Genomic DNA, 27,809 nt, shown 5'->3' with positions numbered 1-27,809 from the left:
ATATATAATATATATATATATATATTATATATATATATATATCTGAAGAGCTTTGCTAGCAAACTGAAACGGCAGAGTACATGCAGAGGTAATTTCGACGTTGACTGGAAACAAATGAAGGTTCCAAACTTTGCCAATTTTTGTCAAGTCTTAGTTTGAACGCATCAACTAATTGATTTATTTATTCATAAATCTTTATTCATGTTCCGTATTTATCCTCGTTTTCTATAATCGGTGACGCTTCTTATTCCTGTGTTAGCTAATAAGCCACAAAGGCCTTTAATGTGAAACTTGAACGCAAAATTGTAAGGCCATAGAAGTTAGGCAGCCGCCATCTAGCCAGCCTGTGTAGTTTTCGAATCACACTCTGAAGGGAACGTTTCTCCACGTACTATCTCTTGAGCTCAAGGTTTACACAGTTTTTAGTATACCAAAAATGCGAGAAGTTTATGAACTCAAAATGTAGTTGTGTCTCCTAAACACACACACACATATGTATGTATGTAGGTAAACGTAGTACATACATACATAACTATACATTTGTGTATGTATATATACATGCGTGCCTATACATGTAATAACACTCACGCCCATTTATATATGCACATACATATATGTGTGTGTTTAAGAGTCACTACTACCTTCTGATTTCTCAAACTTCTCACATTTTTTGATGCAGATAAAACAGTGTAAACCTTGAGCTCAAGAGAGAAGTACGTGGAGAAGCTTTCCTTTCGGAGTACGATTCGAAAACTACACAGGCCGATTAGATGGAGGTTGTCGTAACCTCTTCGACGAAAAATATGACCCACGGCAGCACGATAATGAAAGGTCTAGAAACGAACGAAACCAGGTAGAGTGAGTAATGGTCCAAGTGCCGAAAATTAGAGTACTAGAGGTGACCGACAACAGGGAACGGGCCACTGAAAGAGAGATCACTGAAACCACAGGGAACGTTGGAAGATGCCGATTTGGCTAAAGAGTAGACTGAAAATATAACTAAGAGTAGTGCAGCACTGTGTACAGAGATTATTAGGAAGAAGAAAATGCCTTGTAAGAAAGAAACTGAAGAATGAATGAATAACAACAAAACATCTATATAAGCAGAGAGAACAGGAAGTAAATCCACTACTGGAAATGAAGAAACTAACAGTGTATGGAAACCAAAATTAGCCGAAATCAATCAAGAGAAAACCCAACCAACAAAAAGGAAAGCATTTAAATATAAACGCATCGAGGATGGTTCAAGGGGAACCGAAGAAACTGGAATCATTCAGCCTAGAGAGAGATTTAAGAAAGAAGCCGATAGGTGAAAGCAAAGCATGCGGTCTCGAGAGGAAACAGCCAGTCAAAGAAGAAAAATCAAGCCAAAAAGTGAGGCTATCGACCAAAAACAGGAAACTAGCCAACCTGAAGGTAAAACAAGAATTTAATCTAGAAGGGAAACGCTGCAAGAAACAAATGGCAGGTCGGGCAGGGAAACGCTTCCTCCTCTCACTGACTCAAACCCCACAAGGGAAAGAAACACCTGTCTGCATGGTGGTATTGGCAGTTCCATAAATTGCACCGACATTGCTTAATCCAGGAGCTCTGTATACACACACAGTAGGATTTTGTAATATATATATACATATATATATATATATATATACATATATATATATATATATATATATATATAATATAATATATATATGTGTGTGTGATGTATATAATATGTATAATAATATATAATATATATATATATATATATATATATATATATATATACCAATACATTTGACACAGACAATCTGATCTGATGACATTTCAAGATTTTCTCTTTCGTTAAAATTAAAAGCCGAACTGAAATTTGGGCCCTAAAAAATAATAGCTCATATTTGAAGTGAACCATGAAAGCAGCAGATTTTCAGTTCGATAAAAACATAATAAACTAAGCAAGAAGCAACCAGTCACTGAGTTAGGGAAAATCATTTTGTAAATAAAACTGTGACAGGCATCATATTTTCTGCTTTCTTTGTTGTTTCTCTCCGTTCCATGAAAACTCAATGAAGAAAGTAATCTGGAATGGAGAGAAGCAACCAACTAAGGTTAAAATGACAGACCATCTTAACGTGTCCGTGACTTCACGATTATTCATACCCTGACCTTAGGATTTATCATGGTATCTCAAACACCTTCTAGAAAATGTACTTACATCGGCCAGTCATACGTTATCAGTATACCTTTACACGAAAAATAATAATTAGATAAAAAAAAAGCTGTGCCCTATTTCACATTCACACAAAAAAAACTTACAACTGTGTTTTCATATGCTAGTTTATTTTGGAATGAATCATGTAAAATTCAGATTCATGGTCTTACATCTCCACACTCACTCTTGTCAATTACTGCGATCGTATTGAGCGTCTGCAGAGAGTGAATTTCCTCACCAAACATTCCTGGAGGCACTATAGTTTTCATTCGAAACTATTCGTCTGCTCATTTCAGACATCATTAACTCCACGGTGATTGACGGGAAAAATGGTGAAATTTCTTCAACATTTTCATAACTCGAGAATAAGAGTACAAGGCCTTCCATGGATGGCATCATTCGAATTTCCCTTTGGTTAAAACTGCGCTTGAAACGTTCACCTTATTCTCTCATCTCGTAGTTAAGTACCATTTTCTCTTATCCCCTCGATAGTTTAGCTCATTAGTAACATCTTTCAAAGAACCCTCCCCCCCTACCTTCTCTCTCTCTCTCTCTCTCTCTCTCTCTCTCTCTCTCTCGTGATTTGCCCTAAAGCCCTCCTTTATTTCCACAATTCAATTAAATATTCATTAGGAAAAGAGAGAAAGAGAGAGAGAGAGACGACAAATAATTCTCAAAAGGGAGACTTTTCATCAAGAGGACGACATGAGACCCAATAAGTCCAGCATTACATCCAACTCGACGACCTCCGCACAAGCCGCACATTTCCCCTACAAAGCGGGATTTGGGTCGAGGGGAGGGAAAGTAGGTCAGACGAGAATATTGCATAAAATCTTTGACTCATAATAGCAGCAGCCTGTGCAAGAAACAATACAACCTGCGTGTGGGGTGATTATGCACATTCACACAAGATGGTTTTTTTATTATTATTATTATTATTAAAAGTCCACTAAGACGAGTCACCCAATGACTTTCTCCAACTCAAACCTGAAGAAAAGGAATGGGGCTCAACTCCGATAGACTAGCCTCTTGAAAAATTATAAACAACAGACTACTGGAAAACGGTAGTAGTGACAGCAGCATTCCAAAACGTGGGAACCAAAGCCCCACCGAAACACTCGTTTCGAGTCTTAGAACAGGGGATAGGATAGCTCCACCTGAAAATAAAACTTTCACTGCCAATGTCATCATTCGGACCTCCCTATGCTGAAAATTTTCCAAGCGTCGGCTTCTTTTTAAACAAACTCATTAGAGATGGTTAATGGCAGCTCATCAGCCCTTGCGCACGTTCCTCCAACACCTTTACCGATAAGTTACGCCATATCCGTGCCAGCAGCATTGCCTTTTTTAGTCGGCCATTTCGAGACCTTCCTCTTCTTCTAAACAGGCATCTCAGCTGTGCTCCCTCTGTTCAACATCCTTTCCTATTCTCTCCACAAGAGCAAATTATTTCACATTACATGAGTCCATCTTTTCACCCACGAAAACAATTTTACCGCATTAGCTATTGGGTCTCATCTCGGGTGAAGAGATGAGCAGACTAGCACTCACATCAAAATAATTCTATTATTTTATTTTCTGGAATTCAACAGAGGAAAAAAGTATGACTACTGTTGGCTACAATGAAACAGACACACATCATTCAGAAGCACTGCATTCCACCAAAACCTCCACAACCCTCAGACAGGAGCGCCTCAGGTACAAACGAAGAAATTCTGACGGATTTTGTTTGTTTGTATGGTGTTTTTACGTTGCATGGAACCAGTGGTTATTCATCAACTGGACCAACGGCTTTACGTGACTTCCGAACCACGTCGAGAGTGAACTTCTATCACCAGAAATACACATCTCTCGCTCCTCAATGGAATGGCCGAGAATCGAACCCGCGACCACCGAGGTGGGACGCAAACACCATACCAACCACGCCACTGAGGCGCTAAAATTCCGATGGAGGATTCGAACCCGCACCCGGTAAACCAGAATGAAGTTTCGTTAACTATTTGATCACGTGGATAAAACACGAATTACGGGTAAATATGTATGAATATCAATTGGCTTGGTAAATTATAAAACTCTGTACCTTAAAAATCCCCTCTAAATGCAGAAGCACTTTTGTCACACTGATGTCTTGAGCTTTTACCGACTTCTTCCTCAGTGAAGATACCGCCAACTGGATTTATGAAAGGTCGGATTTTCTGTGAAGCGTAAAAATCCCTCTAATTTCGCGTCCGCAATATTCCCTCTTCTGAACAAAGTGCACACTAGTGTTTGAGCCAAGTTGCACGGCGTCAATTATCTCATGTCTTGGTCTCTTTCCTTTCCTTGAATGAATATTGCCCGTATATTCTAAGGATGATCCTAAAATATATTTATCCTTATTATTTCCCTCCCCATAAATCTTTAACTTTACATTCTTTTCTTCGTACTGTTCAAAACACTAACACAAGACTTTCAGTAACAGATTGGTAACTTAGATTTTCCCCGAGTTGTTTTCCTTTATTTACTATCCAAGAGAGAAAAAACCTAACAGCTTATAAACCTGACTTAGCTGATCAGCGCCTTTGACTGGAATCGGAGTTAACTGCCTTTCGTACGGCTCGATTAGGTTAAGAATAAACAATATTTCTAGAGAGAATACAGAAAAAATAAGAACTTGCATCACCGAGTATGCTGCGCAAGTCTTCTTGAAAATCGGAATCAAGCTTTTTAACTTCTCTGAAATTGTATTGGTAAATTCAATCGCTTGTTCATGTTACAAATGCCCGTAATAACTGTATTATGTCTTGACGCTGCTTTTCACAACCAAGGAACGAATAAAGAAACGACAAATAATCATCTCATTCTAAGACATGAAATGGCAAGAAAGCTTCAAACGCGTCAGCAAAGCATAATATCACATCATCCTCAATTTCAGAGACAAGAGTCTTTACAAATGTATTCACTGGTCTGAAATTGAGGATGATGTGATATTATGCTTTGCTGACGTGTTTGAAGCTTTCTTGCCATTTCATATCTAAGAATGAGTTGACTATTTGTCGTTTTTTTATTCGTGCCTTGGTTGTGAAAAGCAGCGTCAAGACATAATACAGTTATTACGGACATTTCAACAACATGAACAAGCGACTGAATTCACCAATACAATTTCAGAGAAGTCAAAACGCTTGATCCCGATTTTCAAGAAGTCTAAAGGCCTTGCGGCGTTACTCCATGGTTTCACTTTACTTCGTGATTTTTGCCTTTATATATACGTATATATATATACATACATATACATACACATACATACACATATATTATATACATATATATACATACAATAACATAACAATATATAAATATATACAATAATGATAAAGGATCGTTTATCATTACCGTCTGTGAAATATCTGTAGTGTATGACTAAAAGAATATAAATATATTTGTGGGTATATATGTGCTAATATATATACTATAATATATATATATATATTATATATATATATATATATATATATATATATATATGTACACAGATACCCACAAATATAGTTATTCTTTTAGTCATACACTACAAATATTTCACAGACGGTAATGATAAACGATCCTTAATCATTAGTGTGTATATATATTATCATTGAGAAGACTATATAAGTTTATAAGCTTTCAACGCTACTCGCCCTCGGAGAAGGTCTCCCCCCCTAACAACAACCACCAATAATAATAATAATAATAATAATAATAATAATAATAATAATAATAATAATAATAATAATAATAATAATTAATAATAATAATAATTCGCACAGAATTATACTGGAAATAAGCTAAGAGATAATACTAAAAAAAATTCTATCAAGCAAGAACTTTGTAATGGACAATGGAGTATTCTTTATATTGATTGGTTTTACGGGACATTGTCTTTATTTTTTTCCTTTCTTTTTAGTGGGGGAATTTTTTTTTTATCAGTTAGGTATTATTTTCTATAACATTTTGACAACGATAGTTCAGGATTTATTTTTTATGTTATCTTATTTATATCCCTTTAAATTTCGATAAGGCACACAAAAATTCAACTAAATTCGATGGGTGGATAGATAAAATAACCTGACAGAGGAAAAGGTCATTCATATCAAGACACCGAGCGAGAGAGAGAGAGAGAGAGAGAGAGAGAGAGAGAGAGAGAGAGAGAGAGAGAGAGAGAGAGAGAGCCGATGTATATATATATATATATATATATATATATATATATATATATATATATATATATATATATTCCATGTAACTAAGAGTGCGTCCAAGCTATAGTACAACGTTATACACACATCGGTAACTGATCGCATACATATCACGGACTACTTGAATACAGGTCAACGACTTATTGGTAATTCTAACCAGATCGTCATACTATTATCCAGTATTCATCGAAGCTTCGTTCTCCAATTATGATTGTTGACTTACTTACAACTTGTTTGTATTACGTATGCGATAAGTTGATGTGTTTATATATTAGAGTGTAGTATGGACGCACCCAAAGTAACAAGTCTCAAGCCTCATGAGCTACATCGCGCCCTAATTTCTTTTCCTTCATCGTCTCTTCAGAACAGGTGGTTGCACGACCAGCCGGTGATTCGCTCAAGGAAGACCCAATAACGCCGCAGTCATTATGTCCATAGTCACAGTCCTCGGCAGCATGGGTACCGGAGGCCGAGTGCCCGGAAGAGGAAATGGTAAGCCCATTTCTTTTATTTTTCCCAAATTCTTTTACAACAAATAGTTTACTTCATTCATTTGATTATCGATTGGAGAAAATGGATAGGTATTCAAAAACTAACGGCATTCAAATAAACTTTTTATGATAATGAAAACATTTACACGTATGTTTCAATGACAACCCGATACGCCCAACTTTGGTGTGCCTTAATCTCAAGTTATTCTTACATATCTTCAGATGTGGACATAGTAAAGCCAGGAAGTAGCTTCGTCCCATCTACTAAAAGCAATTGCATAAGTAAATAAATAAATAGACAAATAATAGACAAAGCCAGATCACACTGAACTGATATGATTTGTCCTCGACTCTGAAAAGACAAAAGACACCTTGAGTGTTTTGAAGGAAGTGAAGCATGATCTCAGGAATTCTACGTAAATATGTATATGTATATATATATATATTCATATTATATATATGTGAGTGTTTGTGTACTCGTGTGAGAGCGCTGAATGTCATGGACGTACGCATCGACAGAAAAGGACACCTTTAGATCTTAAATAAATAGAAAGCGTGATTGTGTATTATATCTTGCACTGAGTAGGAATAAAAAAGGCTTCATTGGTAGTCGGGGAAAGCATTCTTTATCTAGCGAAGAGCAGAAAAAAAACTGAATTGCGGAGAGGAAGAGTAAGGGGTCTTGTCCCTGAGGTTCGAAAATACGGTTTTTTCGAAAAGGGAACTGAGAAAGGGAGCGCTGTGAGATTTTAGGCAAAGTGGATCGCCCTTCACAACAAACGTGTCGAAGTCTTCATTTTCTCACTGAGAGAGAGAGAGAGAGAGAGAGAGAGAGAGAGAGAGAAGGATATTAACCTTATTTCTGTGTATGGATGACTTCATATCTGCGTCATTCTAAATTAAATGAACGTAAGAATGTCAGACGATGCATTTTGAAGGAGACCAGGATTATTACAATTTAGTTCATCTAACTTCGTTTCCGTTATTTTAAATAAAAGTTGCGTAACTATCAAAAACACACAAAAACAGAAGGCATTCATAAACATTTCCATCAGGAATTCAGCGGTTGGTGGTTCAGAATTTTTGGAAATGGCAAAATAAACAGAGAAAGAGTAAGCTTCGGTCCGGAAAAAGGGCTTCCGGAGGATCTTAAGGTAGCAACGGAAAAGGAAAGCAGCAGCTACACTCCTCCTGAAATACCAGTACTCAATCTATGTCTATAGAATTGAAGATGACGACTGCAAGCAGGGTCAGGAGGTGCCCTCACTTTAAGCAGTGGTGTGAATTGAATCAACCAGGCATCGCTGAAACTTTTTTATTTTTTCTTTCTTTTAAAGAAGTTTCTATGATCAGATGTGTCCTAATTTACATACCGATTGAAATGCCATACGGTGTTTTTGAAACCCACAACTGAGAAATTAAAAGTATTTAGAACATACCCAAATATAGCTACCAGGTGACTTGACCAACAACATTCCTATATTATGCAAACTGATCTCATAGGAGTAGAGTACTTACCAGAACAATTAGAAATTTGTGGATTCAAGAGCTTTCAAGATATGGCCATTTATCATAAAATCCAAGATGATGAACAGTTGGTGTTGTCTGCCGATATCCTGGCCGTATCAGTCAAACAAAGTATAGAGGGGGACTTTATGACAGAATACAAAAAAAAAACAAATTAATAATCGCAGTAAAATGACAGAACACCAACTTGGCGCAGTCATAACTACATGGGTTCGCTGAGATAGTTTGGGGCCAAATGTCTGTGATACATATATATACATATATAAACATATACATATATTTACACACACACACACACACACACACACACATATATATATATATATATATATATATATATATATATATATATAATAAAGGTAATGCCACGGAGGAGAATGAAACATGAGGACTGCAGAGATCTTTCGGTCTTGCCTATAGTAAAGGGTCTTTAGGACCGAAAGATCTCGGCAGTTCACGTTTGTTCATTCTCTTCTGTGGCAGTACTTTTATTTCTACATAGCATCACGTTTTATATATTTCGTGATCAAGTTCTTCATATATATGTGTGTGTGTATGTGTACATACGTGTGTGTATATATATATATATATATATATATATATATATATATATATATATATATATATATATCATATATATATATAATCCAACCTTCCACTGGTTTTCCTTTCCCATTTCCTCTTAACATTTTCGAATTACACATCTCTTAACTAATGAATCTATATCAACAATAATGAAACATCCCAAGAGATCTCCTACACGAAATTATTAAACAGTTTGCATGTAGTATGTATATAACAATGGCATCATAATAGTCTAGGTTTAGTATGCATTGTGTGAGAGCGCTGAGCCGAATGTAAACTGTTCAGAAAGCTCTGAACAGACTAACTTGCAGGGAAACTGAAGAAGGTCATTGATAAAGAGGAGAGACTCATTAGATAAGAGGAGAGGGATCCTGGACGAACACCGGCGGAGGTGGGAAAGGGAGCAAACGCGGCGCCATCTGCAACACTCGGATGTGAAGTGGCCATATCAAAGGCTAGGCGCGAGTTTACAGATAGAGGGTGAACTCTATAAACAGGAAGTTTATTTAGCAGAGCCTTTAGTCAGGTTGACTGAGAGATATCACAAGTGCCTAGAGGAGATTCTGCGAACTGTTGTGCAACTGGCTAAATATCAGAAGGATGGGAAGGAAAGTGACATCATGCTTGTACGGATTGATTTTCTGTATGTGTTACCAAAACACACAACTGATTTGGTACAAATCTCAAATGAAGACACACATTAATACTGTATTACTAAAATGAATCGAGCATCTAGAATTTATCTGTATATACGTATAAGAGACATGACATATAGAAAATACAATTCATTGCTAATAACGTGAGGGCAATACAATTATACCAATTCCACGTCTTTGAAACTGTAGTATGAAAGCTGTTGCCTGCCGTAACTTCTATGCCTATTATGCTTCAGAAAAGCTGATTCGCTTCTTGACAAAAGAACACAATAATCCAATTCCCATTCCATTTTCTTTCATTCGAGAAGCATGGCGTGCTTTCCGAAATACATTTCCCACTTCCCACGATGCATGTATGTAATCGCATTCCACATCGCGCATTATTCCAGTGAGCTCCATTCCCGGTATCGCGGTGACGTCAAATAACAACTGGAGTCATAAAATTCTCTCTTTTCCAGAAAGGTTACATAAGAATTTGAGCTCGGACCATGAGGCCGTGCGCCTCGGTATAGGGGCGTGGGCGAATGGGGGATGGGGTAGGGTGGGCCTTGATGAGGAGGGGACGGGGGACGGCTCTCGCCACAGCACCGGGAGGTGGGCGTTGGAAATGCTACGGGAATACGAAGGCACATTTCGCGCTGTCATTGTTTTCTTTCCGTTTTCTTCGCTTTTATCAATGATTCCGTTGCCTTTCGTCTCTCAGTCGAAAACTCAGTTCCCTGTCATCGTCACCAGAACAAGATCAGAAGAAAACACTGGCGATTTATTTTTCGAGGCCGGTGAGAAATGTGCACACACATTTAGGGAACGAACAATTACTTTGATCCGAAGGTGTTAGAATCTTTTTAAAAAGATACTCATTCGAGTATACGAACAGAAAGAAAGTGTACGTAAAGAAAGACCACATTAATAGAGGAGCAGATTTGCCATCAGCCGTGACGGAAATTCCACCGAAAGCACACATGCCAAAACACAGTCTGCAAGGTGACATTTTTCCACAATTCGCTTTGATGATATAGCCTGAAGTATTCACGCTATTTTTGAAAATCTGGTTTAGAATTAAATAAACTAGAAACGATAAAGCATTGAATTTTCTAATAAACTTGAAATTGCAACAGAGAGAGATGAAGAGATAACTGGTATGGAGAGAGAGCAGAGAAACTGTCGTATCGCAGCTCGACAGAAGCCACAGTGAAGGGCAACGCTTGCTGCTCAGAAGGAAGGCCAGAGAGTGGATTGTTTTCACTGCTCTGTCATAGATTGGTAAAAAAAGTGAAACTTCCCCAACAGACCCTAAGGTTTCCTGAACCACAGGAAGACGGAAAGCAGGGTTACCTCGTTAAGATAATGGAGCAATGAATGCACTGGATAAATATGTTGCATCTAAGGTACATCCACACTACATTTTATCAACACACGTAGCAACTTATCTTTTACATAATTATCACAAACAGGTTAAAAATAAGTCAACGACGGAATGAACCTTCCATCAGTTCTAGACAATTGCGTGCTCTGGTTAGAACTACCAAAAGGTGCCAAAAGGGCAGCGCTTTATTGTTCTCAGAAAGTCCTCTGTTGACTCTCAGCCCAGTGGGGTCGACTAGCTTGAGATCGAACCAAGGACCTTGCGAATGCAACACCAATGAGCTATTGTAAAACAGCCAAAACTACTTACCCTTAAGGCCTGTCCACACGACCGGGCCTGATTGACGGACCTCCCCTCTAACGGGTACACTTGACGGGCAAATTGCCCGATGGGTCTTGTAGCAAAATCACCATGGTGGTGCCCGATGGCTTGAGCTTCGACCCTGGCAGACGTACGTTAACCATATACATTTCTTTAACTGAGCCATTCTTTGCACCATATTCCCTTCTTTTTCTTCTTTTTCATCATACTCAAAGCAATCATCATGCTTCACAATATCGTCTTCTTTGCGGTAGGCACCATGTTTATCGTACCGCACTGAACATACTACTGGCATCGTCGGACACGCCCACCTCTCAATCGCCTCACCCGTGTGGACAACATTCACGGGTAAGCCCGCCAGAATTTGCCCGTCAACCCCGGAGCACGCCGATCAGGCCCGCTCGTGTGGACAGGCCTTTGTAGACTGTGTTTACAGAGAGAAGGACAAGACCAGAGTCATCGCCACTTCAACCTTTAATTGACGAAATATAGGACGAACTCGCTCGCATCGCCCGCTTCGAAAATTTATACAGTAGTCTCTTGTACGCACGTCTGCGTCTCTAGCGTTGTTCTCTTTCATCCTTCTTGCTTACCAAGGATATTGAAATTTTCGTAGCGTCTGCGATCAACTCGTGGATGAGTGCAGACCGGACACAACTACATGCAAATTCTTCGAGCGCGAAATTCCATAAAAGTAATGTTGTATCGTATATCATACCGGGCGTCTGACGTTCACAGCGGTAGTGTTTCCATTTTGTGCACATTATGAATACTTTTATGACGTAACCTTCCCTTCTTATCCAAAACGTTATAGGAATGGAATACAGCTTTTTTGGCCAAAGGCCAAGCACTGGGACCTAACAGGTCATTCAGCGCTGGAAAGGAAATGCAGAGTAGTTAAGTTTAAAAGGTGTGCAACAGGAGGAAAAACTCGCAGTTACAATATATGAAATAATTGCTAGGAGAGGGCGGATAGCAAAATGGAAGAAAGACAATACGAATTGAGGTAGTGTCAGAGGAACGAAAAAGAGTTGCAAAGAAGCTTGAATAATGCCTACAGTGTACCCCGTGTGGTACATTGACGGCATTAACCTCCTCTGGCGGTCCAAAACGATAGTGATATGATTTTTTGTTTTTGTTTGAAAAGGAATATAACCTTAAAGCTCATTTTTATCAACTCTCTCTCTCTCTCTCTCTCTCTCTCTCTCTCTCTCTCTCTCTCTCTCTCTCTCTCTCTCTCTCTTTTAGCAACAGCAAACTAAAAACTCTAATACTAAGGACCAGCACACACCGATTAAAAAACAATGTGATGTTTCTTTCAACCTAAAGCATGATATCGGAGCAATACTCGGGGGCTTCCCGTTACAGGAAATCGTTTGCGTTTGAATCTCCCAATATTAGCGGCCATTCTCGTGGTCGTTTAGGTGGAAAGAATGTAGACAAGAGTTCTTATTCACGACACAATTATCGCGGCCTATTTATGGCAACCGCACTGTACCGAAATTGTCCGCTTGCAATTGTATACAAAAGACACCTAATACCTTTGTGTTCAATGTGCTCCTAAGATTTCATCGAGTTCATCGGTTGTAGACAAAAGAGTCTATTCACGTGCGCTTTCTGTAATGCTGTCCAATTTAGCCAACTCTTTATTCAGACTGAATCTCCTCTCACATATCCATGCTTTTAGTGATACCAAAATACGACGTCCAATCTCAGCGGAAATTGCTTCCATATCCATTTCCCCTATAATATATAATCCACTACGCAGCAGCGAACTGATGGCTAATGGTTTGGTTTTATTTCATGCTAAAATCTTACTTTCTTCAAAGAATAATTACATATTCTTATATCTTTTATTAGAAATCTTCTGGATTACAAGGCTCATCATGAAGATAAGAACTTCCAAACAAGTCTTCGGAATTTTTAATCTGTTACCTAACTACGAAATCTTCTTGGGTCAATACAGAATTACCCAAGAAGTTCTAAAACCTTTCCAAAGTTTCCATTGATAATCGTTACTGCCACATATCTTCTCGTTTTAGAACCATCAAACTCATGTGATGAACAAAGGAATGCGAAACGTTTATCTTTATTAGGTAACTCCCGCAAGAGAAGGCAAAAACTACATTTGATGGGCCATAATTTTGTCCTCTTCGAATATTGTAGTCAGGGATCACATTCTCGAATGAGTTCGACTAAAGTCATACAAAAATCTGGGGAACTACCGGTCAAAATTCAATTAACTCCACCGACGGAGTTCGACCTGATGAAGTTTTCCAATCCAAGGCCCCATCAACTGTTCAAAACTTCGAAGTCAAAAGGATTTTGGAAAGAAAAAAATATCTTTGTAAACTTAGAATCTGGTCAAAAGAAAAATGAAAATCTCTTTGACCTCACATCAAGTTCAAAGAAAAGAAAACGGTGATTCAACTGACAACCGTTTCCCCTTACAAGTCTTTTTACTCACGCTAAAATTAATTTTAAAAATCCCACTTTTTTATTATTCCCAATCACGGCCATACTTGTATTGTTTGCAGTCGACTGGAGTTACAGGTATTTTACTTAAATGTGGCGCTTAATATTATTATTATTATTATTATTATTATTATTATTATTATTATTATTATTATTATTATTATTATTATTATTATTACTGGAAATTTAATAATCAGTAGGAAATGCATAAGCTTGAAACGTAGGAGACACAACAGAATATTAAAAACAAAACGTTAATATGACCTTATTGTAGATGGTGACGTTAGATAAAAATGAAACCCACATTATCAATTAACATCCCTTTCTCTCTCATTTTCTGAAACTGCTTTCAGATATTCTAAACCAACTTCTCTTGTTTACTTTTTTTCATCCAATTTCTTCAGTCTCGTTATCTTTGTATTTTTTATCAGAATTGTTCCCTTAATACTCCTAAGGCGCCTTGCACAATGTTCCATTCATTTCATATTCTAAATGAAAATATACTTTCTCATGTTGGCTCTGCTACGGAGCCTCAATTAACATCAGTATTATTCACTAAATTCTTTGTCAGCAGATTAAGATTTCAGCAGAACATTTTCTAATATGATGTGGTTTTAGTTTATAGATTGATTTATAGATTTTAGGCGTACTTGTCAAGCACTAGGGAGATGTGGTTTTGGGATTATTGCAGTAAAATGGTAGCGAACTGGTATGAAATATAATCTCATTTTTCTGGTTTAACGCATTCTTTCGTTACTATTGCTCGCATACTTTGTGATTAGGATGGGAATTTGTTATCAGTCAATCTTTTCGAATTTATGAGTACAAACTATGATAATTACCTTACCCGTAACAAAAATATCCTTTTACCCCCGATACATGAATTTACATCTGTAAACTTTAGCAATTTACATAATTCAATTCAAGATATGGGAGATTTCTCATATACCTAGCAAAATAAGTTGTTTTAGTTAGAAATTTACATATTTCACAGCAAAGCAAATTTTCACATATAATTATCATACGAAGACTTTCATCTCAATTATCACTTTCTAAAATATAACATAAAATATCATGGATTAATTTTTAATGTCGTGAATTTCAATTTGCTCAATGAACAAGAACAATCATATCCTATTAACCCCAGGCGGAAATGACCAAGATAATTATGCTTAAAAGTCCGTCGCCGGAAGACCAACATTACATATATTTCTTTACCTTGAATTCATAGCAAAACACATAATGATGCTCAGGAATGTTTTATTTACGTAGGAAGATCATACAACATTCTCTAAATTACTGTTTGAAACTTATGAATTAAGTAAACAGCTCCAGTATCGGTCTAAGTGGTCAGAACTTCAGTCTCGGTCTGAATGGTCAAAATTTTAGACTCGGTCTGAGCGACTGAGTGGGCAGAACTTCAGTCTCGGACTGAGTGGTCAAAACTTCAGTCTAAGTCTGAGTGGTCAAAACTTCATTCTCAGTGTGAGTGATGAAAACTTCAGTCTCAGTCTAAGTGAGTAAGAGATTCAGTCTAAGTCTGAGAGGTCAGAGCTTTAGTCTTGGTCTGAGTGGTCAAAACTTTAGTACCGGTCTGAGTGGTCAGACCTTCAGTCTCAGTCTGACTGGTGAGAACTTCAGTCTCGGTCTGAGTGGTCAGAACTTTAGACTCGGTCTGAGAGTTCAAAACTTCAGTCTCAGTCTGAGTGGTCAAAACTTTAATCTCAGTCTGAGTGGTCAAAACTTTAATCTCAGTCTGAGTGGTCAAAACTTTAATCTCAGTCTGAGTGGTCAAAACTTTAATCTCAGTCTGAGTGGTCAAAACTTTAATCTCAGTCTGAGTGGTCAAAACTTTAATCTCAGTCTGAGTGGTCAGAACTTCAGTCCCAGTCTGAGCGGTCAAAACTTTAGTCTCAGTCTGAGTAATCAGACCTTTAGTCTCAAGTCTGAGTGGTCAAAACTTTAGACTCTGTCTGAGTGGTCATGACTTCAGTCTCAATCTAAGTGGGCATAACTGTAGTCTCCGTCTCAGTCTGAGTGGTCAGAACTTCAGTCTCGGTCTGAGTGGTTAAAACTTTTGTCTCGGTCTCCTGACTGGTCGAAACTTTAGTCTTGGTCTGAGTGGCCAAACTTTAGTCCCGCTCTGAATGGTCAAATATTTAGCCTTGGTTTGAGTGGTCATAACATTATTCTCAATCTTAAGTGGTCAAAACTTTGGTCTCGGTCTGAGTGTCAAAACTTTAGTCTAGGTCTGAGTGATCGAAACGCATCCCATGGGATTTCTTCTTCTTCCAAATTGTTCTGTTCATGCAAGTAAATAACTTCGAAACTTAAACTTACTCTTCATGCAAATAAATAACTCCGAACCTTACTCAAGAGAAGAATTACTACATGATTTACAACCGGTGTCTATTTTTGGTGATATTCGTACAAAAAGGCAAATTTGTACAAAATGGAAAACGTCGTCTTTTGAGCAAGAAATGATTCCCGATGCTGCATAGCTTTCGTAAGGAGACTGAGCTGATAAACAAACACACGAGGAGGGGAAAATTAAACATTTTACGAAGGCGTAATCTTCGGATTCTTTATGCGACGCATTTGCTTATACAGCCTGCTTTCGGCACTGCCCCTCCCTTACTCACGCTGTAGGGTTTCCCGTTCACTACACGGGATACCCTTAGTTTTTATGCTCGAGCCATGTTGATAAACACCGAGTAGAGTTTTATGAACTGTTGAAATTTTATGAACTGCTGAACTGGCATATTAATGCTTGAGCTCCATTCCCCGCCCCACCTCACCTCGCCTTAATAGATTTCACGTTACTCAAATACAGAAAATCTCAATTGAAACAAGTTTCATTTATCCGTGCTGTACCTATTTATTTCTTGTCCGGCTCCATTGAGGTTTTCAAGATAAAATCAGCTTGAGTACACATCTCTTTTCCTTCTCACTTTACCCTCACTGGTTTTACCCGCATCCTGTATGCCTTTCATCAGTGACTTCAGAAGGTTCTGTTTTCTTGTATATTTCCTTAAAGACTGACTAACGTCTTCTCTCTATTTACTCAAGAGGTCTATTATATCTGGGAATTTCGAATAACACTCGAGAAACAAGAACTCAAACCCTCCAAAGTCTTGATTATGACTTAGGAAGCGCATGTAAACAATATCGGGCGCTGTTTCCTCTTAAGGTAAACACTGGTTCTAAAACTTGGGACGGAATCGTTAGTCATCAAGACTGACTCGGTCCACTAATGAAGATGGCGGCCAATAAGTGTTTAGCCGTGTTGCCCTTGAGGGGATTTTCTTGCTCGCCTCCTCATTCTGAATTGGGGACTGGCTTCCTGGCGTGTGATATCCATATTACCACCTTCCGTGCTAATCCATGAAATAAATTTAATTAGGTCTGATGAATACGACAGGAGAGAAGTGAGAGGTGCATAGGCGAATTGGATCAAAAGTGGATTTTCCCTACAAACAGTGTATTTCAAACACTTGAACTCTTTGTACAACACTTTCAATGATGACAGCACACTAAGAAAACTTGATAGCTACATGTCCACTGAATTATTGGCGAATATCTGCGTTTAAAATCGTAAACAATAATTTTAATACCACTAAAACATACTCAAGTGCCTGCAGAAGACACTGTCATGATTGGTAAACATTATTTAGACAATATTTGACCAATATCCATTTTAGATTGCAAAGTATTTCCCTAATCATTCTGAAGCATTACACTGCAGTTAAATTCAGCTACGATATTAAGCAAAATTTATTTCAACATCTTTTACAAACGCCTGGTTTGTAGTGTTACCTTGAAGGGAATCTGAAATTTTCAATTTCTATTGGACATTTACAGAAACAAAAGTTACTATTGGGGTCTCCTCACTTCCTCAAGATGGCTGACGATAACAACTGTGATTTTTTGGCCTTGTGTGAACATTACATTACGACTTATGTCAACGTTAGTCACTTTTTGTAGTTGTACGAACTGAAATCTAAAAGTCGCATATATGATAATAGATACAATGCTTTATAGAACACATACACATAATATATATACATATATACATGTATATATTTGTATATATGTTTGTATGTATGCATATATAAGTATGTATGTATATAAAGGTATGTATGTATATAGAGGTATGTATGTATATATACACACAATATATATACATATACATATACTGTACACAATATATATACACACCCATTTGTAAGTGTGTTTAGTGTAATGGTTGCAATGACCTCTTTTTTTTATTTTGGGGGATTTTAACTCTTGAGGGTTTTATCGGTGATTGGATCCCAAAAAATATAGAGGAAAATTAAGAGCTCATTACAGCCATTACACTAAACACACTCATACATATGGGTGCGTGTGTGTGTGTGTGTGTGTGTGTGTGTGTGTGTGTGTGTATGTATATATATATATATATATACTATATATAATTATATATATTTATATATACAATATATGTGTGGAGAGAGAGAGAGAGCTGAGTAGTGCAACGCTTGTTATATCAAAATCCATGGCTCTTTGCAGCTAAGCCCCGCCCACTGCTTACGTCATGACCATTTCTTGAGCTGACTGGTTGGCAATGGTTTTGGGAAGTTGGTTAATCTGTGGTTCTTTCCATCTTCATTAATTTAGCAATGGTTGTTTTACCGAGTTAAAATAAGTTGGACTATAAACTTTATATTATCCCCTGTAATAAAATCATAAAGTACATCTCCCTAAAAATGCTGGAAAAATTTGAAAATATGAATGACGTCAGGAGTGTTCCGCGATGCTGCAATATTGCTTTTTGTAAAAGAGGTTCACCTGACCACGCAGGTGACACGGGGAACGTCTGCGTTCGAATCGGAACACCTGAATTACAAGACAATGATAATTACCGTCTAATATTGTCAAGCGTGTTCGTCATTCCAAAAATATATACCAAGATCGTCTCAGTGCTACACAGACTGATATTTCATATTGATTTGAGTAAATTTTACTACATTTCAAATCATAAAACGATTTCATGGCAGTCGTTTACATATTCGATGGGATGACAAGTAGTGACTGCACTCTACATAACCAGAATATGTTTAACCTAAAGTTACAGTATGATAGGGTATACGAGTCATACTGGATATAATACGCTGAGAATTTTAAGGACAATCTTTTTTCTTAATAATAGGAACTGTCATTGTCTCAAAACATCAAAAATTGACGTGTAGGATTATGTCCTATCAAACAATAAAAAATTTAAGTGTAGGCCTGTCATGTCATTGCTTCAAAATATCAAAAATTGACGTGTAGGTCTATGCTCTGTCGCTGTCTCAAAATATAATTACGTGTAGGCCTTTGCACTGTTATTGCCTCAAAATATAAAAAACCGACGTGTAGGCCTACGCCCTGTCATTGCCTCAAAATACCAATTTGGCGTGTAGGCCTATGCCCCGTCACTGCCTCAAAATATCAGAAATTGAACGGTAGCCCATGCCCCTGTCATTGAATTTAAAAAGAATTTTGATATGTGGGCCTAATCTCAAAATATTAACATTTGACATGCAAGATCGCTTATGTATAGGTCAACACCAATTAAAAAGAAGATGACTGTGTATTTAGGCTGCGCTTGATAAAAAAAAAGGGGGGGGGGTGCAGACACAAAATTATCGAACATTTTCATAATGATATCATATAACTTTATATATATTTTATCGAAGATATCAACTGCAGACTTCATAACTCCGGGAACTCAAACCTGTGATGTCATCATCATTCATGCATAGAACTTAACATTACCGGAATGAGTTAAATCGGTACTGATAATCATATGGATTGTTAAGCCCGCCACTAACGTTCAGTTATGCCTGTACAGGTATAACTGCACAGTCGGACTGTGCAGACAAATCTTCGCCACTAACGATACAGTCTTTTTCCTCAAGTCCTCCGTAGCAGCCACGGCGTCAATACACGATGCTCTGGCTGTAATTGGCTTGCTGACATCATAAAAAAGTTCATATACGTCAAGTAAGATGTCCAGTGAAAGAGTGGTAGAAAAAATCGAATTAAATACTCCCATGTGAATTTGTTAAGAGTTTAATTTTGACCCCACGGACTTTCAAAAATTTACTGAATATCTTATGAATAAACGAAGTTCCAAGGAAAAATAATGAAGTTCGTAATCGTTTGATTTCATTTCAAAGTTGACACATGTAGGCCTAATATTTTTTTATATTTCATTAAAAAGGGTTCATACTGATTTGTTTTCATTTTACGATTGACTTCATGACGTGTTACAATGAACGAAAATCAATAGTTTACTATATCCTCTTCCTTTGTTTCATAGTGTTTTGATTAGTCTTATTTTCATTTCAAAACGAACTCACGTAGGGTGTAAGCAATGAATAAACATACATAGTCCAACATTGTCTGATTTGTTTTCATCATAAAGTACAATATTATTTTGCTCATATTTTAAAAATGAATTACATACATGGTGCATAATCATGAATGGACGCATAAGCCTATTCTTGTTTTACATCACATTATGTATTTATTCTCATTGAAAACCTGACTTACATATATGGTTTAATTTGTTACGATACTTGCCAAAGCAAAGTCTCATTCATATAGAAGGTTTCAATGAAATCTACAAGACATTCAGGAGTGATGCTGCTACTTTCAGCCTTCTTGTGGAAAAATTATAATATATTATATTTGATAGCCGTATCAATTATTCAAAACACAAGTAAATCCAAGATATCATCAATTTAGACACAACAATTTTTCAATTCAATAAAACCCAACTCATCGTTCTTGATTGGTATATGTTACCTGTCCGCAGACTGACAGTGAATTGAGCCAAAAAAAAAAAAGTTGCCCCCACCACATAACGTTGCAATGCGCATGCGCAGCCGTTTGGCCTGATGCTCATCGATTGAGATGAACTATATCTACTCAGGCCGTCTGCGCAGGCCAGAAAAACTGTGCAGGTTGTTCACACTAATGTTCAGTTATAATTGCACAGGCCGACTATGCAGTTATAATTACGCAGACATAACTGAACGTGGGTGGCGGGCTTTAATTATTCTTACGTCATTTCCTTTCCGAGAGCTAGCCAATCACTGGCGAGCAGTGGGCGGGGCTTCGCTGCAAAATGCCCTGATGTTTACTACAGCTTTGTAGATTGATTCCAGCCAACCGTCCACAAGTCCACACAGCTGTGAATTGGTACCAGAGTCTGCTGAAATACATGGGAACAGAAACCAGAAGGCACAGGACAGAAATCGATGGAGACGACTCATTCGCAATGGCGACCCCATATAAAAATGGGTTTAAGCTAGGAAGAAGAAGAAGTAGACGAGCCTTATTGGTGCAGACGTCTCCTTACCACTTACCATATATTTACCCAAGTATTTCATAAAAACTAAAATACGTTGATAAAAAAATATAAGTGTGAACAATCAAGAACGCGAAAATTGGATTTATAAGTTTTTCTCAGGATTAAATAAAACGCTTTATAAGAGGGAATTACGTAGAGTAATATCATCGTGCTCCAAAGACTGACAAAGGTGATGGAGGTGAAGGGGGACAGGTTGGAACTTTGGAAGGTGGTAGAAGTTGTTCGGAGGAAGGGAGGGTAAGAACCATGCATAGCTTCGTTCACGCATTTTCTCTAACTCCGAGATATTTAGAAACTACTGCGGAATTTCCATTTCAAAAATAGATACAGTCGCTACACTGACACAGTAAATGTCGATGCAATTGCTACAAAATCACAATCGTTATCCACATCCCATTTTTTCAAGACGAGAGAGAGAGAGAGATTGTTTGTAAACTATGTTATCACTATAAGAATAACTTACAAGTGGTTTTATAATAGGTATAAATTCGCTTCCAATTATGTTGAAAGGTAATAGTTTCTGAGACTGGGTTTATGAATAGGGGTGGGGGTGGTCTCTTTTCCAACAAGCTATTTATCTATGAAAGTGGGCCCGAAACTATGGCCTTTCTTAACTTTTGGCCGAGATAAAAGGTCTACTTAAACGGTTTTGTAAACCTCAAGAAACAACATCAACCAAAACCTTATTGTGATTGAACTCGCAAGAAGAAAGGCTATGCCAACGAGGGGTAATAGTTGAGCTAAAAGGGAGAGGCTGTCAAACGGTGCAGTTTCAATACAAGGGAACTTGGCATTACAAAGACAATAGTCAGACGCTGGTGGAGGCGGTGGCAGGAATCAGGAAACCTCCAAGATAACACCGGAGTGGTTGGCCTAGGAAGACATCGGAAGCTGATGGGCAAATTCTTGACTGCAATCAACAGTTTCTTTTTAAGAATGCAGTAGCCATTAGGGACGAGCTGCATTTAAGAGGTCTATGCACGCACAGTGAGGGGTCGTCATGATGCAGATATCCATAAAAAGATCCCGTTTAAAAAGGACAAACTTGAAGAACGCCATAAAAGGGCAAGATTGGCTTTTGCACGTCGGTATTATGATGAAACCCTTGCTTACTGGGCTCGAGTAATATTCAATGACGAGAAGACGTTCACTTCGGCAACTCACGGACGACTACACTGCTGGCGCCCAAACAACACAAGATACGAGCAATAGTTCATATATGAAATTGCTCACGATGGCTATTTATCATGCAATGTATAAGGCTGGGGGCATTTACACGGTGTGGGAGAACTTGCTGAATTTGGCGGCCGCTTCACTGCTGAGAAATATATAGAGATATTAGAAGTAATGGTGCCTTCTGTCCGTGCATACGCCCTTCCCTATTCTGAAAGAATAACTTATGTGATATTCATTGTCTCGCTTATCATAAGTATAGGTTCTGGCAAGTTACTATAAAGAGTTTCATAGCATCTAATACAAGATTTCCAATGATTTACAACCACGTTGCATCTATGCCAAATAGGCTGCAGGAGGTGATCGCAAACGATGAATGCTAGACAAGATATTGATTTTTATGGGCTTTGAATGTTATTTAGTTATTAGGTTTCTACTTGGGTGATGGAAATAAACATTGTAGCAAGTTATATTTTGGTCTATCCTGTACATTATCAAAGAACAAAATGACTGATAACTTCAAGTGTGCATAATACCAGTTGCACTATAATTATTATTATTAGTAGTAGTAGTATGGCTCACACAATAATTCTGTTTTTGATATGTAATTATCATAGTTCTGAATTTTCGAGTATGTAAATGAAATCTCGGGAAATTCTAAAATGAAATGTAAGACGGCCCTCAACAAGGATATTCCAGTTTCTTGACCTTTCGAAACTCAAAACTGATCAACCTCATGCAAGGATCAATCCTCAGAAAAAAAAAAACTTTAATCTCGTTGTGTATGGTAGAAACGTTGAACATTAAGAAGCATGGAAGGCATCGTTGACGATATTTTCTGCTTTCGTAAAACCTTTCGACTTTGCTGCTGAATTTCCTCTCCGAAAACAAATACAGAAACTACATTTGAATAAACATTTTATAGACACGTTCTTTAAAAACGTGAGAGATGAGAGAGAGAAGAGAGAGAGAGAGAGAGAGAGAGAGAGAGAGAGAGAGAGAGAGAGAGAGAGAGAATATCTAGCAAAATAAATGACAAATTTATTTTGGCTCGTCTATTTCTTAAATGTGGCCAGCATTCTTTTGTGAAAGTGAACAGCCAAGCCACTACTACAGAATTTATGTGGAAAACAAGTTCTTTCCTCATTACTGTATTTGAACCACTGTCAGGCAGCCTCTATCAAGGGATGAACACCGAAATAGATTATATATATATATATATATATATATATATATATATATATATATATATATATATATATATATATATTATATATATTATATATATATATATATATATATATATATATATATATATATATATATATATACTTATATATATGTAATATATAGTATAATATATATAATTTATATATAATATATATATATATATATAAATATATAATATAATATATAAAATTTAAATAATAATTAAATATATATCAATATATATCTTTATATATATATATATATATATATATCTATATATTATATATAATATATATAATCTATAACTTATATATCTGTAATATATAATATAATCCTATAATATATATAATATATAATATATATATCAATCTTAACTTATTTATACATATCTAATTATATATATCTATATAATTATCCTATATACGGACACATTATATATAAAATTATTTATATATAGGCTAAAACTTTTTGTAAATTTTTGTATATTGTAAACGAAAAAGATATACAGTGTATGTCCAAGTAACCATGTTATAATGAATATTAAATACGTATAATTTGAAAGTAAAAGAGCGTTTAGCTGATAAATTGCGAATAAAACTGTGGCATACTAAGATTATGTTAATAGAAAAAAATAACTCCAAATTAAAAGTTGTCAGGGTGATCTCAACAGCGGTCTGCGAAAAGGAAACTTCGTTCTTAGCGGACCTTTCTTGGCCGTTCTTGGGTGGACATCCTATATTCTTAGCCACAACGAATGAGCTAAATAAGTAAATGTTATCCGGTAACTGCTACAAAGTATGTCTAAAAATAGGATCCCTATCAGGATCGCCTATGCATTTCATGAAATTTTTATCAATTCAAATTTCTCTGTCCATGTATTATCATCTCCAAATTCCTGTGTATCTATTTGTTGGGAATTCAATATTTTCAATAATTTTATTCATCCATATTCTTACAAAAACAACATTTTTTTTTTATTCTCTTCTGATAACGATATACAGAACGGTTGGCTATTGTAGATGGAACTACTTTTCCTCCGTTGTTGGGTTGAATTACACAAATTTGAAAGAATTTTCAACTTGGAAGAGATGATATTCAAATGGAAATATTTGGATTACACAAAACAGATGATGAGGCTCACTGCATATGTCGACAAACGAAATAATGCCCATAATTTTAATCAGCCAATCAGAGGGCCCCTTACGTCCAGTCATTCGTTTGAAGTTCTAGGTAAATATCTCTCTCACATTTCGTGAATAGGAATAGGTTGTGTCAACATGATTTTATAAAAATTGTATCAATATTTTTCGGTCGTTTTAGTTACATTATTAAATCGTTTCGATGGGAAATCCGAACTAGCTTTAAAAGGTTTGGGAGTTAAGAGACATATCGTTACCGAAGTTAAACATGCTTGGATAGTTAATGTCTCTACCTTACAAAACAGCTCCTCCCTCTTCCCGCCCCTGCTCTTCCATTTCCTATGTTAGTCTCAAGAGCCAAAAGCAATTATATGATGATATTACGTTTTGTAATTTCCTTCTGATAAAGCGTCTTATATACTCTTGAAAAATCATGTATAAAACCATGAATCGCATTGTAGTTTGTTTTTAATTTTTTTTCAGGTCATTTTATTTCTTTATAATTAATCAAGTGAAAATATGTTAACTGGTAAGGAAACGTCTCCACCAATAAGGCTTGCCTTTGAGAACAGCGAATTCATTCATATTTTCAACACATTATACTACGCAAACAAAAGCAGCGTACCCGAAGAAGGAAAACGTAATCTTTTCCACGACTGTACCAATTCACAGATGTGCGGACTTCTGGATTTATGGACGGTTGGCTGGAATCAATCTACAAAGCTATAGTAAAACTTAGGGCTCTTTGTAGCTATATATATATATATATATATATATATATATATATATATATATATATATATATATATATATATACACACACACACATATATTATATATATATATATATATATGATATATACAAACACGCAAACATATATATATATATATATATATATATATATATATATATATACATTTATATACATATATATACATATATATATATATATATATATATATATATATATATATATATATTTATACATACATAGTCAACAAAGGTATGCATGCGAGCATGAGCTTACATACATACACACTTATATAATCTGTTTATATAATATAATATATATAAATACATATAAATTACCGAACGAGCTGTACTGTGATAACTGGATATAGTAATAAAAATTCGCTTTTCTTAAATTTTTACATGAATTCATATTTCCCGAATTACTGCGGGGAGAGAGAGAGAGAGAGAGAGAGAGAGAGAGAGAGAGAGAGAGAGAGAGAGAGAGAGAGAGAATCTACAAACTTGACACATGAAACAAGAGGGATCTTGGTAAAACGCTGGAGGGTTACACTCCTTTACTATTGTTATTGAAGAGCCGAAAGTCAGCTTTGTAAGAAGTAAAAAAAAAATATGCTTTCGGGATGTCTTAAGAGAAAAGGCCCCCAAAGAAAATGTATTACAAGTAAATGAGAGATAAAAAAGAGAGTTGAAACAGGGTCCAACCATCTCTCGCTCCAGCCGCCCATTGTGTCTGTCCTGTCTGGATCCCCGTGAAATGGAGATTACTTCCGCCTCAAAAGCCCTTTCATTTGCCTTCAGCTGGACCAGATGACCTCCACAAACATGAAGCTCTCCACTCTCACGCCATTTTCCTTACCTTTCGGGGATTTCGGAAAGTTTTATTCGTGTCATGCTTTTGATAAGGTCAGTATGTCCGTTTGTCTGACTGTCTGTGTTGGTCAGAAGATTGAACGAAAACATTATTTATGGATTATTGCGAAATTTTGAGCAAAATGGTAGGCCCCGTGGCTCGACAATAAATCATCATATTTTAGCAAAGGAACAAACAGAACGCTTATGAAAAGTGACCTCTTTAGAGAAGGATTTTTTATTATCGTCATAGGCTGATTTAAGGACCAAAACTTTATTTCTCTGAATTTGATGAACCTTGGCAAGTTACCTAGAAAACTGTGAATCATTTCCACAATACATTTCTACACTCCTAACCATTTTCAAGACCTGTGCTCTATTATGCTCATATGTTTATGAAAGCAGGTAGCTAGGTCCCGGGAAGCAGATGATTATTTTTCAAAATATTTTCTGTCTTGGCCTGTTTTTCCAGGTCGGGGGCTAATTTAAGATAAAAGTCTTAAAAGCTTCTCCTCTCTCAATTCAAGAGCCATGATTGCTGGCGGCTTTTGGTTTTCAAAATCTTTTTCGTTAGGACCCACAATGACTAAATTTTCTATGTGAAACGTCATTTTTTTTAGCTTGAGGTGTTACCTTCTCCAATTCACCCCAAAACATTTGCTCGTAAACTCCTCCAAAGAATAAGATTACTGCGAACACCTACCTCCGTTACATTTTATCGTTATTTTGAAAAATAAAATGGTATTCAAAAAGATTTTAGTAAGTCAATGAGACGATGAACCCATCTAAAGTGCAATTGTATCACTTGATACCGGTGTCGCTTGGAAAGTTTAACTTTCCTTGTTTGATCAAGCTACGTAAATGAAGGGAATTTCTCATATAAAATCATCAAACGAAAGAAAAGTCACATTCACGTGCACCATAGTCAACAGAAAGTATTTCCGTACTTTTCATACCTAAGCTACTGTACACACGAGTCAAGGTATGAGTATGCTTGACGGCCGATATATATTTGAGAGCATACACATTATGTATATGTATTAACGGGAATTTGGTTTTACGCCCTAAAATGACATTTACAATTTGTATACTCATTTCCAAAAGGAACTCGATTTTACGACGAGAACTCTGATCACGCAGTTTAAACCAAGACTAAATCTAAATCTACCATACAGAAGAAGGATTTACTGATAACTGCTGTGGTCCAAGACGACACCTAATACTTTCAACACTATTACGTCCATATAGCATTTGTCCAGTTACAGTGCAGACTCCGGTTATTGTCGCGTTCCCTTACTACGATTTGACCGTCAATACTTCCCGAAATTTCCGTGACGTCCCTAAGGTTCAAAAGAGAAGTTCCCAGCCCTCTAATCAATGCTGTTGTCTCGTGATGATATAACGAAATATAACGATCTACTTGAACACTGACTGGAATATAACAGTGTACCTGA

General features: G+C 36.7%; 1 protein-coding gene and 1 long non-coding RNA gene across 3 annotated transcripts in view; one reads left to right on the top strand and one right to left on the bottom strand.

The window, feature by feature from the left end:
- The window catches only part of LOC135215685 (uncharacterized), a 330,613-nt gene that overhangs the window by 225,136 nt on the left and 77,668 nt on the right, over positions 1-27,809 (bottom strand). The gene's annotated exons all lie outside the window — the stretch shown is intronic.
- LOC135215684 (probable serine/threonine-protein kinase irlC) overlaps positions 1-27,809 on the top strand; it is a 69,001-nt gene that overhangs the window by 9,973 nt on the left and 31,219 nt on the right. The window contains exon 2 of one of the 2 annotated variants that reach the window (XM_064250631.1): positions 6,773-6,900. In XM_064250631.1, the coding sequence (XP_064106701.1) occupies positions 6,837-6,900 (64 nt within the window). In that variant the 5' untranslated portion in view covers positions 6,773-6,836. The remainder of the gene's footprint in view (positions 1-6,772; positions 6,901-27,809) is intronic. The other variant, XM_064250632.1, reaches the window with a different exon arrangement.

The sequence above is a fragment of the Macrobrachium nipponense genome, chromosome 5, assembly GCF_015104395.2.
Source record: "Macrobrachium nipponense isolate FS-2020 chromosome 5, ASM1510439v2, whole genome shotgun sequence".
Lineage (NCBI taxonomy): Eukaryota > Metazoa > Arthropoda > Malacostraca > Decapoda > Palaemonidae > Macrobrachium > Macrobrachium nipponense.
The sequence above is the reverse complement of the archived record's forward strand: the minus strand, read 5'-3'. Positions and strand labels throughout refer to the sequence as shown.